The sequence below is a fragment of the Theropithecus gelada genome, chromosome 3 (genome assembly GCF_003255815.1).
Source record: "Theropithecus gelada isolate Dixy chromosome 3, Tgel_1.0, whole genome shotgun sequence".
Lineage (NCBI taxonomy): Eukaryota > Metazoa > Chordata > Mammalia > Primates > Cercopithecidae > Theropithecus > Theropithecus gelada.
In genome coordinates this window covers 51,993,367-52,010,987 of record NC_037670.1, presented here as the reverse complement: position 1 = coordinate 52,010,987, position 17,621 = coordinate 51,993,367, and the positions used below count along the sequence as shown (strand labels likewise).

Sequence of the window (17,621 nt, the reverse complement as noted above, 5' to 3'; positions counted from 1 at the left end):
CCGTGGTTGTAGAAGCAGGTGTCCTCATTCTTAGGACATACCCTCTGAAGTTAGGGGTAAACAACTTGCTCTCAAATGATGACGGATTTTAAGAAGTCTGTATTGAAAAGGAGTGAACGAAGGATAAAGCAAATGAGAGAAGACGTGAATCTGGAGATGAGGTGAATCTGGAGAAAGACTGTATGGGCTCTTTATACTATTCTTGTGACTTTTCACACATACCTCTATCCTAGCCCCAAAGAGGCTTGGAATTTGGGTTCTGGCTACTACAAAGGCTAGAATTCTGCTGTGAATTTCCCCAAAAAGTAGAAAGGTAACAGGCAGCCCAACTGTGACATGCTTGGAGCCTCACATGCTGGACTTTAGGGATTCTCTGGTGCAAGCCTCTAGAAATGGGGTGAGCTCTCCCTACCCCCAGCCCTGTTATTTAGGTTTTGGGGTTTTTTAAGAGACAGTGTCTCACTCTGTTGCCCAGGCCTGAGTGCAGTAGCGCAGTCATGGCTCACTGCATCCTCAACCTCCAGGGCTCAAGTGATCCTCCCACCTCAGCCTTCTGAGTAGCTGAGACCACAGGTGTGCACACCATCACACCTAGCCTAGGTGCTTTTTATCTAGAGGCAAGGGAATATCTTAAAACATGCTGTAAAATTTCTTTCTAGCTCACTTTTCTATGATGATCCCTGTGATACAAATGAAGAATCTAAATCTATAGTTTTAAGGGCTGAATCTATAATTTGAACTATTAGACATCTTATGAAACTGTTGAAGAATGAGCCCAACAGATACTCATAAAGCCACTGCCCAATATTAACATGTTTACGTTTCACCATCTTTGCCTCTGACAGATGAAAATCTACACGTTCATAATTATCAGCTCAAGCTGCCATAACAAAATACTCTGGGTGGCTTAAACAACAGAAATTAATTTTCTCACTGCTCTGGAGATTGGAAATTGGGGATCCAAGTGGCAGCACCATCAGGTTCTGGTGAGGGAGGGCGGTCTTCCTCGCTTGCAGACGGCTGGCTTCTCACTGTGTCCTCACATAGGGAGGGAGAGCTCTCTGGTCTCTTCTTAGGAAGGCACTGTCATGTCATGAGGTCCCCGCCCTCAGTCACCTCCCAAAGGCCCCATCTCCAAACAGCATCACTGCAGGTAGGGCTTCCACACAGGAATTCTGGGAACATACAAACATGCAGTCTATAATGATAATGATCTAAATGGAAACTCCTCGAAAAGATCACCAGGAAATGCCAGAAAAGACAGAAAAGATCACACTGGGGTGCCGCTTCACAGCTAGTAGGATGGCTACCGCTTTTAAAACTCAGAAAATAGCAAGTGTTGGCAAGGATGTGGATAAATTGGAAACTTTGCACGTGGCCCATGGGCATGTAAACTTGTGCAGCCACCGTGGAGAACAGCTTGGTGGTCTTCAGAAAGTTAAGCACAGAATTACCAAAGGACGGCCAGGCATGGTGACTCATACCTGTAATTCCAGCACTTTGGGATGTCAAGGTGGGCGGATCCCTGGAGGTCAGGAGTTCGAGACCAGCCTGGCCAACACATTGAAACCCCATCTCTACTAAAAATACAAAATTCAGCCAGGCTTGGTGGTGCATGCCTGTAATCCCAGCTACTCGGGAGGCTGAGGCAGGAGAATTGCTTGAACCAGAGGCAGAGGTTGCAGTGAGCCGAGGTCACGCCACTGCACTCCAGCCTGGTCAACGGGGCGAGACTCCATCTTAAAATAAAAAAAGAATTACCATAGGATGCCACAATTTCACTCCTAGGTGCATACTCGAGAAATGAAAACATATTCAAGCAAAAACTTCTCCACAGCTGTGTGTAGCACTGTTCACAACTGCCAAAAACTGGAAACAGGCAAAATGTTCATCAACTTTTTTTTTTTATGGAAAAAAAAAAACCATACCCATACAGTGACATATATATACATATATATACATTTGCCATAAAATGGAATGTCACAGCGGCCCGTGCTACAGCGTGGGCGAGCCTCAGAAATGCCGCACCAAGTAAAAGAACCAGGCACAAAGGGCTGCATGCTGTGTGATCACACTCCAGTGAGAGTTCCAGAACAGGCAAATCCATGGAGACAGCAGATTCGTGTTGTCAGGGGCTGGGCCGGGGCAGTGGGAGTGGTAGCTGATAGGCTGTGGAATTGGTGGCTGTACAGCATTTTGAAGGTAGTAAATGCCATTGAATGGTTCATGTCAAAATGGTGAATTTTCTATTGTGTAGATCTTACCTAATGAAAAAATAACAGAAGAACCCAGGCAAGGGGGCTGGTGCTTTAGGGGCCCGGCGTGGCACCCCGGCAGCGGCACCCATGCACACACGAAGGACACACCCCGCGGGGCCTGAGCTTACAGTTGTAGAGGCTGCTCCAGGGCCAAGGACCCCGTGCAGCCCTTCCTGGGGTCTCACTGCTGTGACCGAGGGGTGGCTGTTTGCCAGGCTTGGAGACAAGGTGTCCACAGGCACAGCCACGCGGCCACACACAGGGCATGGGGGCCAAAGCGTGGCCAGAGTCAGGGGCCAGCTCCTCTGTACTTTCACATTCTGGCAAAAAAAAAAAAAAAACCGGAGGAGGCCAGAATTCTAGGTTCTGCCTCTAACCTTGGTATCCTGTTAGGTTCATTTGCTTTAATTTGGGTTCAGTTTTGAGGGGTTGGTTTTTTATTTAATTTTTTTTTTTAAATTATGGAAGATGTTAGCATGGTTCCAAAGTCAAACACACTCAGAGAGGTCTACTCCTGTCTCTGTCCCATCCCCCATTCCCTCCCTCCCTAGAAGTCATTTTCATCTACTGCTGGTGTATCCACATTTCCTTTTCCAAATATAAGCAAGTAAACTACAAGTTTTAGTCTCCCGCCATTTCTTACATAAAAGGAAGATGCTCTGCATTGTTCTGTGCCTTGTGCTTTTCCTTTGGCAGTGGGTATCGGAAACCACCTTCCAGCCACAGAGCTCTTCTCCTTCACCGATGCACAGCCCCCGACTGCATGGAGATCACAGTTTATTCAACCAGCTTCTCTTACTAGACATTTGCTGCAGTGACAGCCTTGTGTCAGCGTCACTTTGTATTTCTGCCAGTGAATCTTTAACCTAATTTTTTTTTTTAAGATGGAGCCTCACTCTGTTGCCCAGGCTGGAATGCCGTGGTGCAGTCTTAACTCACTGTAACCCCTGCCTCCCAGGTTCAAGCGATTTTCTAGCCTCAGCCTCCTGAGTAGCTGGGATTACAGGCACACACCACCACACCTGGCTAATTTTTGTATTTTTAGTACAGACGGGGTTTCACCGTGTTGGCCAGGCATGTCTCGAACTCCTCACCTTAAGTGATTGCCTCGGCCTCCCAACGTGCTGAGATTACTGTGAGCCACCATGCCTGGCCCTCTTACCTAATGTTTGGGGATGATAAATTAGCAACAGACACTTCATAGGTACCCATGTTAAGACTTGAAAAGCTTCATTTTTATAATGTATGTGAATGTGGTGCTTTCTCTCTTTTCCAGAATACTTTCACAGCGGTGATATCATTTAATCTCATGCCACCCCTGTGAGATGTCATAGGCATTCACTGAGCAAAGCCTGAGTTCAAAATGAGGATTTCTTTTGGGGAGCTAGATAATAATTTTAAAAGTATTTTGAAAGATTCTCTGTTGTTTGGTTAGCATCTCTATTCAGTGGAAATTTAATGCCAACTTTAATATTTATGTGTTAAGTAATGAAGTTGAAAACCTGGCCTTTAGAGTAATTTGCTGTTATTTTTCATATACAGCAATTTTAAAATTTGTCTTTGTATTTTGTTACATTGAAGTGAGTGAACTAGATTTTGGAATCATCTGGCTCACCACTGACAAGCCCTGTTTTCAGTCACGGTGTGAATTACCCCGTTTTAGGATTTTAGAGTTAACCTCACTAAGTGCAGAAACTGTAAGACAGGGCCAGGCACAGTGGCTCACGCCTGTAATCCTAGCACTTTGGGAGGCCGAGGCAGGGGTGGATCACCTGAGGTCAGGAGTTCAAGACCAGCCTGGTCAACCTGGTGAAACCCTGTCTCTACTAAAAATACAAAAGTTAGCCGGGTGTGGTAGTGCACACCTGTAGTCCCAACTACTCGCTAGGTTAAGGCAGGAGAATTGATTGAACCCAGGAGGCAGAGGTTGCAGTGAGCCAAGATCACGCCATTGCACTCCAGCCTGGGCAACAGGGCAAGACTCCATCTCAAAAAAAAAAAAAAAAAACAACAGTGAGACAGCTCCTGAATGGGCAGATCGGGTTTAAAACTAAAAGGCCCTGTGGCCAGGAGGTGGACGTTGGTGTTTGTTTTCCTTGTAACCACTCTCTGGTCCTTGATCTCTCCTTACCTCGACCCTTACATCTCAGACCAATCCACGGTTACCTTTGTTCCCTCTTGCTCCCCAGTGGGACCCACACATGGGCTGTCTTTCATGCACACCCTGTCAGCCTGTGACATTGACAGGCAGAAACTGAACCAAGCATGTGGGTAGAAAGGCTCCACTTAGGAGCAGAGGACAAGAGGGAACCAGAGTCATCCCCTCATGTACTGATCTCGAGGGTCTGGTCCTGTACACGGTTGAAAGATTTGAGACTCTTTTCTCGTGGTCCTAAGTTAGCTGAAGGAAGTGCGTGAGGACAGCAGAGGTCTGTGAAGGGGCAGCTCGCTGTGTGCAGAGACAGAGGTGACAGGCGAGGCTGCTGTAGGAGCTGTGCTGACAGAGCTCTGAGCAGCAGCGAACCCAGCGTGTGTCGTTCTCCTGCCGGAGGTGTGGGTGACAGGTGCTTCCAGAAACTGCTGACGGCTGCAGGGCTCTACAGAAAGGTGGTCCCCTCATGGGCGTGTGTTGGCCTAGGTCCTGCCCAGCATCACGATGTCATATCTGCCCGACTGTGCCCAGCACAGGTGCACAGGCCCCAAATCAACCTGCTGCTGCTGCTTGAAACAGACAACCTCTCTCTCACTGCCCACCAGCCCCTGCTCGGGTTCATCCCTCTGCTCATGAGAGGACAGACACATTCCTGGGACAGTTGAGGCAGGGGACAGGCCCCGTCAGGTGTGTGCTCAGTGGCCTCTGGGCCTGTGAGAGGACAGGCACATTCCTGGGACAGTTGAGGCAGGGGACAGGCCCCTGTCAGGTGTGTGCTCAGTGCCCAGCCTAATGAAATTCATTTTGTTTAATCCGCAAGTTCAAGTGTGTGTTAATCTTGAGCAATGTAGGTTTTTCACACCAAGGAGAGTCCTGAAAGCCCACTTTGGATCCACTCGTGTTTCTAGATCTCGTGACTGCAGCAGCCGTCGAGAGGACTCTGGGCTCATCTTGGCACACACAGTGCCTCTTTATAAACCCGCCAAGCAGTTAATTTCACGTGGACCTCTCAGTTTCTGCCACACACTTTTTCTCTGAAGAAATGACTGGATTCTCCTAGTGTTGAAAGTGCATGGGATTGTCAACCTGGCCCTTTTAATGAGCTGCTGCTGTGAGACTTGAGTCTGTCACAAACGATCATCCCATGGGCTGCGCCCCATCAGCGGGTGCGTCGTCCAGTCTCTGCTGGTGAACCGCAGTGCACCAAACCTCAGGGACAACAAGAGTGCAGATGTGAGGGACCGCATTCTGGATCGCACAGGGTTGCTCTGTGTCCCCTTCTTCCCTCCCCTCCAGCCTCCGTTAGAGAGCTTGTGGCACAGTCCCTGGCACCTTACAGTTCAGTGGCAGCTTTCCCACAGACCCCCTGGGCTGTTTCTCGAGTGAGGCCGCCCTGACATGAAACTAGATTTGACTCCTCCACCAACTGTGCAAGATGACCAAGAGTCACAGATAAGTTATGTCCATTCCAAGTAGTGAAACAAATGCTGTGATAAGTTAAATGGGCCATCCTCATTCAGTCATCGTAGAGAAAGCAGCAGGGAAGATGTTTGCATGTGAGCATTTGCCATGTCGTAAAGTGCAGTTTGGGGACTGATTTCAGACTCGAGGAGTGTTTAGATTCACACCGAGGGAAACGTCCTTCCTGTTTCCTGCTTCCCCTCTAGCTCGTCCTGATTGTGTCCTCTGTGGTGCTTTTCCCCTTGCGTCTGTACTATCTGGGTGGAACACATGGCATCCAGGGTTTTGTGTCCTGTGGTGATAAGAGCTGCCCAGGGCATCTGTGCCACTGTGACTCCATGCCTGACCCAGCTAGAACCCTGCAGGAGAACTGTGTCTGCTTCCTTCGTGCCTGGTGCCACCACCTGCCTAAAAACAGGCAAGGGTGGCTCGGGCTGTGAGCTGCTGCCACTCCCAGCTCCCTGGGGGAGCCAGCGGCCACAGGAGAGGGAGGGATGGTATCTTGATGCTTCTTGGGCTTGCATGGCACCTTCTGAGGCCCGGGTGAGGGCGGGGGAGCAGGAGGAGGCAGGGAAGAAAGGCGCTGAGGAAGGAACGTGTTGTAAATCAGGTGAGTGAGTGCGCCCAGCAGCTTCTCCCAGCTACTTCCTGTCGGGACGAGGGAGGAGGTACGATGTGCAGAGGAGCAGGGGGACTTGGCACAGCCACAGGAAGGCAGCTGCCCCACCGGCCTCACACTTCCCACATCGCAGGGACTTGGTGAGGAAGGGAGAGAGCAGGCACAAGAGGTCAGTCGTGCCAGGCACCTGAGGTGCCTTCACCCCAGCACTCCCGATGCCGTCCCTGCTGCAGAGCTGGGCCTCTGCCTGCAGCTCTGGGGAGCTGTGGTCACGAGGTGCCCGTGCTCACCCCATCCTGCCACAGAGGAGGAGGAGGTATGCTCGCTTAACACAGGCAGCACTGGGATGGGGAGGCGTGTGTGTTTCTCTCCCCTCAAACAAAACACTCACTTCGGAAACATCCAGAGGCCTTCGTTCTAAAGTGGGAATGTGGGCTCTTCCCTGAAAGGCTTCCTGTCTGCTTTCTCCCCTCAGTCTGTCTGGGACAGAGGAGGAAGAGAGAGACTGAGCAGGTGCTGGCCACCTTTCTCCATCCCTTACAACGTCACGAGCTTCGGCACCCTCACATAGTCTGTTCTGATGGCCTTCTCTCCTTAAAATTCTCCTGCGTCAGCTCGCCACATGTGTATGACCTTGCCCCTGTACACTTCCCTGAGACTGCAGAAAGTGACTACTCTTCCACAAGCCCTGATGTCAGGGCAGCCTGGAAGCCTAGACTCTGCCTGCTGGTGTCTGTCTTTAGAGCAGGGTTCAAAGTGGAATCTTTTAGAAAGTCGTGTAATTGGTTTTGAACATGCTACCTTTGAAGGGACTCAGTGCGTGCCTGTTCACGTGCAGGCTGCTCTGTGGTCGGCGGTTATGCTCTCCTGGCTCCTCACGTGCCCGGTGTGTGCCACGCATTTGGCGGCTCAGCGCTTCCTGATATGGGGTCCTGGGTGATTCCGCTGGGCCCTTCTTGCTATGGAACAGATTATATCAATGATTGGTCCAGGCAGGAGAAGACTGGCCGTCATTCCACCACAACAATCCAAATGGAAGATTCCCCTGTGTTGGCTACTGTAAATCAGGTCATAAAAATGTGGGAAGGAATAATGGACTCTTTCTAGAAACTGGAAGATGTTTTGCCAGATGCTCCTTCTCATCAAAATCTTCCATTTTTAAGGACAATGTCTTGGGTCCCTTGGGCCATCTTCGTCAGAAGCAGACTGTACCCAGGAGCCAAAATCTGAAATCCTATTCTGGCCTGTCCTTTGCTGGCTGCATGGCCAGGAGTGGGCCAGCCTTCACGTCTGGAAAGAGAGTCCCATGTCAGAGGGGCTGGCATCCCACCACACGCCGAAACCCAGCAGGGAAAATTGAAAAACAGCCAGAATTTGAATCTTGGGGTTGGAGCTAAAGAACCTGCATTAAAATCTTTCTTTAATGGTAGTTTCTTTATTTTAGAAAACATACGGACACTCTTCACACGTTTCCTTTGCTTTCCCATTCGCACAGAGGCGAAATACCACTGCTATTACCCTGTTCAGTTATTATATTTGCCACATCAGGATTCCTCGATCCAGACTGAGCTGTGAATATTCTTCTTTCCTGACAGGGGGAATCAGTGAAGTACTTCCTGGACAACTTGGACCGGATCGGCCAGCTGGTGAGTAAGCACGTCTGCCCGAGGAAGCTGGGCTCTAGGGTTAGAAAACACGTGTCCAGAGACCAAAGCAGTCCACGTGGTGAGGGCTTTGGCGGGACTGACAGGCCGAGCTTATTCTATCACATTACCACGAATGGTACTGTATTGGCATGCTCTCACTTAGATCTGTGCTCCGTCTCGGGGCGGGGGGAGAAATTGCCTTTGCCCAGATCACTATAAAGGAGATAGAGGAGTTGTTGAGTGAAAGTAGGACTTCCTTTAACTTTATCTCACGGAAAATTCAAACATATTCAAAAACAAATAGTCAAATGGAACCCCAGGTGTGGTAGTTATCACTGATTACCAGTCTTGTTTTGTTTTTTGTTTTTTGTTTTTTGGGAGGGGGGACGGAGTCTCGCTCTGTCACCCAGACTGGAGTGCAGAGGCGCAATCTCAGCTCACTGCAAGCTCCGCCTCCTGGGTTCACGCCATTCTCCTGCCTCAGCCTCCCGAGTAGCTGGGACTACAGGCGCCCGCCACCACACTCGGCTAATTTTTTATATTTTTAGTAGAGACAGGGTTTCACCGTGTTAGCCAGGGTGGTCTCGATCTCCTGACCTCGTGATCCTCCCGCCTCGGCCTCCCAAAGTGCTGGGATTACAGGCGTGAGCCACTGCGCCCGGCCTGATTACCAGTCTTGTTTGAGCAGCCCTCTCTCCCTGCCTCCAGGAGCAAATGCAAAGAATATTTTAGAGTGTACCTCGAAAAGACGAGATGAAAAATCACAACCACAATAACCGCGATACTGTATAGCTCCTGAAAAATTAGCAGTAATTCCGTAATGTCAACCTAGTCAGTTTTGAGATTTTCCCTATTGTCTCATTAATGTTTTCATGTTGATTTTGCTTTGTTTCAGCAGATTTGAATCAGCAACCTAATAAGGTGCATGCATTGCCATAGGTCAATATCACTTAAGTGTTAATCTGTATGTCTCTCCTTTTTTTCTTTCAATTTGTTTATTGGAGTAACTGGGTTATTTATCCTGTAGGGTTGTTTCTTGCCATGTGGACTCTGCTCTTCCACCCCTGCAGTGTTATTGAAGATGTTTCTCTGTCCCCTGCACACCCTGTGGGTGGTAATCAGACCTCTAGATCGAGGCTTGATCACGTCCCTGTTTGCTCCTTTGGTGAGACAGCTGCCTGCGTGGTGCGTGCACTCATCACGGGAGGTGTTTTGTTGGTGTGGGTTTTTTTGTTTTTTTGTTTTGAGACAGGGTCTCTCTCCATCACCCAGGCTGGAGTGCAGTGACACGATCATAACTCATTGTAGCCTCAGCCTCCTAGGCTCAAGTGACCCTCCTGTCTCGGCCTCCCAAGTAGCTGGGACTATAGCCTGTGGCGCCACGCCCAGCTAATGTTTTTCCTTCTTGTCAGTACCGGGTTTTACTGTGTTGCCCAGGTTGTTCTTGAACTCCTGGGCTCAATCTATTCCTCCCACTTCCCAAAGCACCAGGATTATAGGTGTGAGCCGCCATGCCTGGCCTGGAGGATTATGAATAGTGCAAAGTCAAAGTGAGTGAAGAGTGTGGTTGCCTGTGTGTTGCTAAAGACTTAAAGAATTTTCTAAGAATAACATTAAATGTATTGTAGACTGAATTTACATCACATTACAAAACCTAAATTAATTCACAGTAAGGTTTCGGAAGCTATAAGCTCTGGGAGTTAGAAAAATAAAAAGGTATCTCTGGTATGGAAACAAAAAAGATGGTAAATTTCCTCTGGAGAAGAAAATGGATGTGGTTTTGCCCTGGGCCTGCCCACGAGTGTTCTGAGCATTCGTCCTCAGACTGGTGAGCCTCCGTTCGTTTTGAAATGTAGTATTTGATTCTGTTTCACGGCCAGTTGATAATTTTATAAATGAAATTTGCTTTTGGTATCTGGTTCAACTTCTTGCAAAACTCGGTCTCTTTCCTTCTAACCTGTCTTTTTGCCATCTTTTTGTTTTTATGTTCTTGTGTTCTTTCTTCCTCCCCCTAAATTTCTGCCTCATTCTGTATTTTACAGAATTACTTTCCTAGTAAGCAGGACATCCTGCTGGCGAGGAAGGCCACCAAGGGAATTGTGGAGCATGACTTCGTTATTAAGAAGATCCCATTTAAGATGGTGGATGTGGGCGGCCAGCGGTCCCAGCGCCAGAAGTGGTTCCAGTGCTTCGACGGGATCACGTCCATCCTGTTCATGGTCTCCTCCAGCGAGTACGACCAGGTCCTCATGGAGGACAGGCGCACCAACCGGCTGGTGGAGTCCATGAACATCTTCGAGACCATCGTCAACAACAAGCTCTTCTTCAACGTCTCCATCATTCTCTTCCTCAACAAGATGGACCTCCTGGTGGAGAAGGTGAAGACCGTGAGCATCAAGAAGCACTTCCCGGACTTCAGGGGCGACCCGCACAGGCTAGAGGACGTCCAGCGCTACCTGGTCCAGTGCTTCGACAGGAAGAGACGGAACCGCAGCAAGCCGCTGTTCCACCACTTCACCACCGCCATCGACACCGAGAACGTCCGCTTCGTGTTCCATGCTGTGAAAGACACCATCCTGCAGGAGAACCTGAAGGACATCATGCTGCAGTGAGCAGGAAAGCCCCGGGGTTTGTCGTCCTTGAACAGCCTCCACGGCTGTGGGTCAGACTCTTGGGTGTGTATTGTCTGTGTGGTCCTTGAGTGGGTTTCTCGGATCCGTGCCCTGGAATACCTGGCTCAGGAATGCTGTCAGACCAGCCAGCCAGTGAGCTCTAGGCAAAAGGACATGGAAACTGTCACATTAGCTACTGAATCCTGGGGGCAAGTGAAACTACTGAAAACCCGAGTGATGATGTTGTGAATACGGAACACCTAATCACACAGCTTGCTTTGCTCTTACAGAAACGTTCCTCTTTTTCTGACACAATTTAATTGAAGACCGTGTGTGTGTGTATGTGTATGTGTACACACACGCTCTGTCTTTAATGACAGAAACACAGAAACCAGCTGGCCTTGCAGACGGCTTTTCTAACTCACAAGTCTTCTGAGACAGACTAACCTGAAAGCTTTGCCTAACGGTAGCTTGTAGAGATCCAGTGCACGCCGATGCTGCTAAACTCAGAGTGCCTGAGCCTGGCCCTGCAGCCCCAGCCGCAGTGTCTGAAGGCCACCTCCCAAAGGGAGCACGTTGCCTTTTCAAACTCCCGTGCCGATTTCCTAAGAGCCCCTAGTCCACGCCTCTCAGATGAAGCTGAGGAGCCGTGCCTAGGATCCCTTCCCAGCTCTGAGGATGGGCTGGGGAGCTCTGCAGGTGTGGATTCACCTTATGCCCCTACAGCAGGCTCACCCCTACCCACCCTGCCCGATGCCCAGCAGCACAACACGGACTGAGACAGGATGCCCACGGGGACTGCTGCTCTGTCCGCATACACACAGCGGTGCTCTTCTCCCCTTAGCCACCCCCGCCCAACCCAACGGCAGAGACACAGAGACCAGGTCCCCTTGCAGATGGCTTTCCCATCTTCCTGCAAGTCATCTGCACACACACAGTTGGCAACACATAGCGTTTCCTTCTTTCAGAAACATTCCTCTTCTGGGGCTTCAGAAAGCTGGCAAGGCCACTAGCAGAGCTTTTGTTAATGCCCCAGCGGCTTGGCGAGCTCACAGCTGACCTTTCAGGAAGCCCACAGACGCTGGAGGAATCTTGAGTTTCTCCAAACTGCCGCTCCACCAGTGCCTTTGGACAGCCGTGCCTGTTTGCAGCTCTCCTGTAAGTCTGATTCTCATCGAGGCCCCTTGCTCCTATGACTGTGCTTGCAGAACAAGTAAACAGTCTCGGATGCCGCTGTCCCGGGGGAGCCCGCGGAAGCCTGTGAATGTTGATACAAGCTGGCCAGTCCTGGGCCCAGCTCACTTGTCCAGCTACCTGCCAGGTGGCTTTCACTGTGTTTAAAATACATTGCATTCCAAGCTGGTCCCCTCTGTGTATCACTCTACTGAGAAATCCTGCCTAGCGTGTTTGGGGATGTGTCCTAGCATTTAAAAAAAAATGAAAAGCTTCCTCTTAATTGGCACCCGAATATTGCTGTGGCTCAGTTACACATCCCAGGGCCCTCGTCCCGAGGCCGTGCTGCCCCTGACTCCGAGCCCCTCTGCAGCTCACCCTCGGCTTGTTTCCTGCAAACTTGATAAATACAAGCCCTTGGGACAGATGCAGAAGCAGAAGAGGGAGGGGAAAACCTGCGTCTGGGTCACCCTGTGAGCAGCGCGTTTTCATCAGGAGACAGCATGGAACTCTGTCTTGCAGTGCTCAAGGGCGTGCGTCAGTGTTTGCTGGGCTTGTGGCTCCTTTTTTGGCTGGATAAAGAAGTTGCTGTTTTTGTACTGCTTCTGTGGCTCTTCACAGACCTAAAGGATGTGACCGGAGCTGAGTGCTGATGACCAGGTTTTAAAAGAGAAAGAAAACTCTGGTGGGTCTCTCGGGATGGTCTCAGGTCACATTTTCAGTTTCCAACAGTGATGCACGGCCGGTCCAGACCGTGGTGAGCTTTGTTTGCCTCCCGGGTCCGCTTTTAGTGTCTCTCCTGTGTGTGTGAAAATCCAGGGCCCAGAGGAAGTGCAAGCGGGTCCTCCGTCTCTTGGTGGCGCTGTTGGCGACAGCAGCGCTGTGATTGGCATAGCAGGGGAGTTGTTTGAAACACCTTCCTGAGTAGTCCAGACTTGTCAATGAGTGCTTTTTTTCCTGTAAACAGTCTGACATATTTACTCGTCACTTTCAAACCGAAAGCATGAAAGGAAGGAGATGTTGTGGGGTCCGTTTAACTCGATAGAAAGCACAGTGGGATGGCCCCCGGCCCGGGCTCTTGACCCGCTCAGCACTGGCCCCACCTCCCTGGCCGAGGCACTTGGCCTTGCTGAGCTGGACTTCTCCTCCTCCTCATGACCAGGGTAAATTAGAACATGTTTAAAGCCACCCCCTTCCAAATTCTGTAACGCATTGTAATTGGAGAAGAAGGAAACTGCAAGGCTAAACTGTCATTTACAACTTTGCTACACATAGACCGTAGTCAGTTTTGTCTCCAGAACCTGAGGCTTTTGTATTTTTTAATTTTAATTTCATTGTTAATCCTTATTGTCTTTTTTTATTAAGATGTTGGAAAAGCAGGAGGTAGATTTGCCTCATCTATTATTGCAAAAATGTAACAATAAAGTTCCTCAAAATAAGATAATGTTCCTCATAGCTAACTCTTTACACATAAGAACGCATATAGGGATTTTACTGAAATCTATTTTTAACTCTTCTGTTTGTAGAGAAATTGTTTCAAGGATTTTGAGTCATAGGTCTAATTTATAGAGATCTCTAGAATTCGTATTGTAATTTTCCTACTTCTTTGATAAAAGAAAAATGAGTCAGATTATTTTAACTCCAAGATTAAAAAAAAAAAAAAAAAAAACTTGAAAGAAGACTATTAGTTATAACTAACTTGGTGGTTCTGGGAACAGACATCTAACTTGGTATTGTAAAGCAGAGGCTCCCACTGGGATGATAGTGGGTCCGGGTCAGTTGTTCATGGCATAAGCTTTTCACAGTGTGTGAACATTGGGAGGGTCTGGCTTGAAAATTCAGCCACTCTCAGGCTCTGGATGTTTATTAAAATAAATTTAGTCTTTCTTTGCTTAATATAAAATATTGGCAGGATTCAAAACCAACGCTAAATTGATTTTTCAGTCCCCAAAATTCAGAGCAGATCACTCTAATCATAATTTTTTTTTTTTTTTTTTTTGGAGACAGAGTCTTCCTCTGTCACCAGGCTGGAGTGCAGTGGCACGATCTCAGCTCACTGTACTCACTGTAACTTCCACCTCCCGGGTTCAAGCGATTCTTCTGCCTCAGCCTCTCGAGTAGCTGGGTCTATAGGTACCCGCCACCACACCCAGCTAATTTTTTGTATTTTTAGTAGAGACAGGGTTTCACCATGTTGGCCAGGATGGTCTCAATCTCTTGACCTCGTGATCGGCCCACCTCAGCCTCCCAAAGTGCCGGGATTACAGGCATGAGCCACCGGACCTGGCTCTAATCCTAATTTTATTTGAAGGTGGTTTATTATTTATTCATCATAGTTTCTATTTCCATACACCAAACAAAGCCTGGCATGTAGAAAACCATTGTAAATAACATTTTGGGCTGGGTGCAGTGGCTCACACCTATAATCCCAGCACTTTGGGAGGCCAAGGTGGAAGAATTGCTTGAGTGCAGGAGTCTGAGACCAACCCAGGCCACAAGAGACCCATCTTTACAGATAAACAAAATTAGCTGGGCATGGTGGTGCGTGCCTGTAGTGCCAGCTACTTGGGAGGCTGAGGCAGGGGGATCGTTTGAGCCCAGGAGCTTGAGGCTACAGTGAGCTGTGATTGCACTCTGCACTCCAGCCTGGGCAACAGCAAAGATCCCATCTTAAAAATAGATGAAGATAGCTGGGCACGGTGGCTCACACCTGTAATCTAGCACTTTGGGAGGCTGAGGCGGGTAGATCACAAGGTCAAGAAATCGAGACCATCCTGGCCAACATGGTGAAACCCCGACACTACTAAAAATACAAAAATTAGCTGGATGTGGTGGCACCTACCTGTAGTCCCAGCTACTCGGAAGCTGAGGCAGGAGAATCACTTGAACCAGGGAGGCGGAGGTTGCAGTGAGCCAAGATCGCGCCACTGCACTCCAGTCTGGTGACAGAATGAGACTCTCTCTCCAAAAAAATAATAAAGATGTGTTCCAGAGGCTTTTATTCAAAACACTATTTTTAAAGCATGGCATGGCAGCATATACACCTAAACACGCACGTGTAAGCGTGAGAGGCCCCGCTCTCCAAGATCAGAAGCTGGGAGGGGAAGGACCTTGATGTGCTCTGGAGACCAGAGGCGCCCAAGGGGATGGCAGGTGGAGGTTCTGTCCTCGCAACCCCTGGGGTTATGGTTCCAGCCAGAAAGTGAAGAGCTGTCGGGTCCTCGGCGTGGTGTGACCAGAGCTCTCATGCTCAGGCCTCCGCCGTAACTTGCTCTTTGCATCACGGGGCATCTCTCCTCTTGCCCAAACAAGCAGCTTTCTGGAAAGAGGAGTGGGGATGCCACTCAGCACCTTTAGCCCGTGTGTGGCCGATGGGGTCTTGAACTGACCACAAGTGGGAAAGGCAGAGAGTGTGCCAGAAAAACGCCTGCCCTGAGCACACAGTGTGCTGTGACTATAGGCTGAGCTCTGGGAGCCTGGATGTCCTCACGTCTCCACCCTGGATGGCGTAGTGGCTCTCTGCCCTGGGGACACAGTCGAATCACCTGAGGAGCTCTCACCCAGGCAGTGTGCTGAGCTGCCAGTCCCGAGACACCAACTCATAGATACAGGTTTCCCTGTGTCCCAGGTGGTTCTGATGGCAGCCAGGGTTGTCAGTCACTAAAGAGGCCAGCTGGGAGGTTCCTTCCAGGTTTGGGGACATCCATGTTTAGTGTGGTGAGGATTGTATTTCACCGTATAACGCACCACCAGGTCTTCTCACTGTGACCAGCAACCTGCCTCGAGAAGTGCGGGGATGGTGGGTTCTCTTTTGTGATTTACGGGCAGAGAGGAAATCCTTGCTAATAAATCTTTGATCACATGCGTGCAGCCTTTCCAAATCTCTTGGTGCCATTTCTGTGTAAAGTGTGTCACAGGTGCTTAGCAGCCTCCTTCCGAAATGATTCCTTGAAATTCAGGAGGCTTTGCTTTGAAGAGGACAGGCCACTTGAAGGCTTGCTTAATTTGCACAACAGCCCCAGGGAGAGATGGTCCTGAAATACAGGATCCTGGTGTTCCCTTGAAGCCTTGGCATTCAGGAGAGCTGGCCCAGGCCTGAGAGTCGGTGGGGGGACTGCAGCGGGCAGGCTGGATGCCTGTATACAGAGGCACCAGAGGAGGCTCTGGCACCGCGTGCCCTGGAAGGGGATGGTTCACTGACATCAGCCTTTCAATCTCGTGATCAAAGTTTTGCGAGGCGTTATGTTGGACCTGGAAGAGAAAAGCGTTAGGTTTCCCAAGAAAGGAACTGAAGCCGCCTTTTGACCAGGCCTCGACAGCAGCTGGCAGGCTACCAGGGAGAGGCCGAGTCTGCGGTTTAGGGGGTAACTGAGCTGGGAGTGGAGCCCACAGGGTGTGGATGTGCTGCTCCTGCCTCCTGGTCCCATGTTCATGGCCTGTCTTGCACACTCCCTGGAGGAAAGTCTTCAGGTCACCGAGACCTGTCCTTACGGCTTCTCACTCGCTGCTCCATCTCTCCCTTCAGAACCCTCTGGAACTCAGAGGCGGGTCATTTTCAGGGTTCAAGGTGCCATGTTGAAATAGATGCATTGGATTTCTGGGCTGCAGTATTGGCATCTCCTCGGTTAGAAGCCCGCTTCAGACACAGGTCACTGCTCCCCGGAAGCATCCCTCACCCCTCCCCTCGCGCGGCTGTGTCCATCTGGTGCTGTGGGCCCAGGGCAGCCCCTTCAGGGAGCTGCCGGCGTGGCGTGGTTCTGCTGACCACAGGCCATGGCCATGGCTCCAGCCCGTGAGCCTGGAGGACCTGAGGGCCCAGAACAGCCATGCTCGGGCCTTGCCTAGCCCACATCCCACTGAACTAGTCTTGGGAGATGAGCTTTTCTCGGTGTTTGAATTTTGCATTCACAGGGCGTGCTCACAGAACCCAGCAGGAGGAAGCAGGAGGTCCCTAGAAGTGAGGGAGTTCCAGATACCCTGGCATGGTGGATGCTGCTAGAAGTCAGTGTCCGTGTGCGGTGTGGGGTAGGAAGTGGGTGGAACTCAGACCACAGTGCTCCTGCCCAGAAAAGCAGACCACCCACTGGGGCACTGGCTTCTCTGTCCTGGTGGATCCGGGTGTGGCAGGGACGAGCATTCCTCCCATACTTAACCCTGATGTTTGGAAATCCTTCCCGGACGATGTCATTGTGAGACTCTCACGAGCCCGAGCCCGGCAGCCTCGGCACCTGGCTGACGGTGATTTGCTGGGAGTCGGAAATGCGGCTAAGTGGCTGACTTCACAGTAGTAGAAACTTAGCTCCACCCAAAAATTAGGTGCTTTTTTTTTTTGAGCAGGTTCCAGTAGGTCATTTTCTCCCTTTGGTTTTCTTTCGGATGTGTGTGTAACATGAACCAAAGCGGGACACAGGTGCGGTTACCGTGGGGTCCCATGTCAGCCTGAATTTCCTGCCGGGCTGACACACAGCCTGGCCCTCGTGTGAATGGGGTGGGAGGGTGCGGAGAGGCATGGAGGGCCGTGGTTGGTAGAAGGGCTTCCCTTCCCTCACCTGGTCCTATTGGTGAAAATGAAGGGCTCTTGTTCCAGGCCTGTCACCTTGGCACCCTTTAACAATGAATTCACTTCATTCTGTGATTTTAAAAGCTGACATATTTCATCCAAATGAACGTAACCCCATCTATTTGTCATCGAGGTAGAGC

General features: G+C 50.0%; 2 protein-coding genes across 3 annotated transcripts in view; one reads left to right on the top strand and one right to left on the bottom strand.

Annotated features, from left to right (window-relative positions):
* The window catches only part of GNA12 (G protein subunit alpha 12), a 114,530-nt gene extending 100,711 nt beyond the window's left edge, over nucleotides 1-13,819 (top strand). The window contains exons 3-4 of one of the 2 annotated variants that reach the window (XM_025378625.1): nucleotides 8,086-8,136; nucleotides 10,179-13,819. In XM_025378625.1, the coding sequence (XP_025234410.1) occupies nucleotides 8,086-8,136; nucleotides 10,179-10,748 (621 nt within the window). In that variant the 3' untranslated portion in view covers nucleotides 10,749-13,819. The remainder of the gene's footprint in view (nucleotides 1-8,085; nucleotides 8,137-10,178) is intronic. The other variant, XM_025378626.1, reaches the window with a different exon arrangement.
* AMZ1 (archaelysin family metallopeptidase 1) overlaps nucleotides 1-17,621 on the bottom strand; it is a 75,394-nt gene that overhangs the window by 22,712 nt on the left and 35,061 nt on the right. The window lies entirely within an intron of this gene.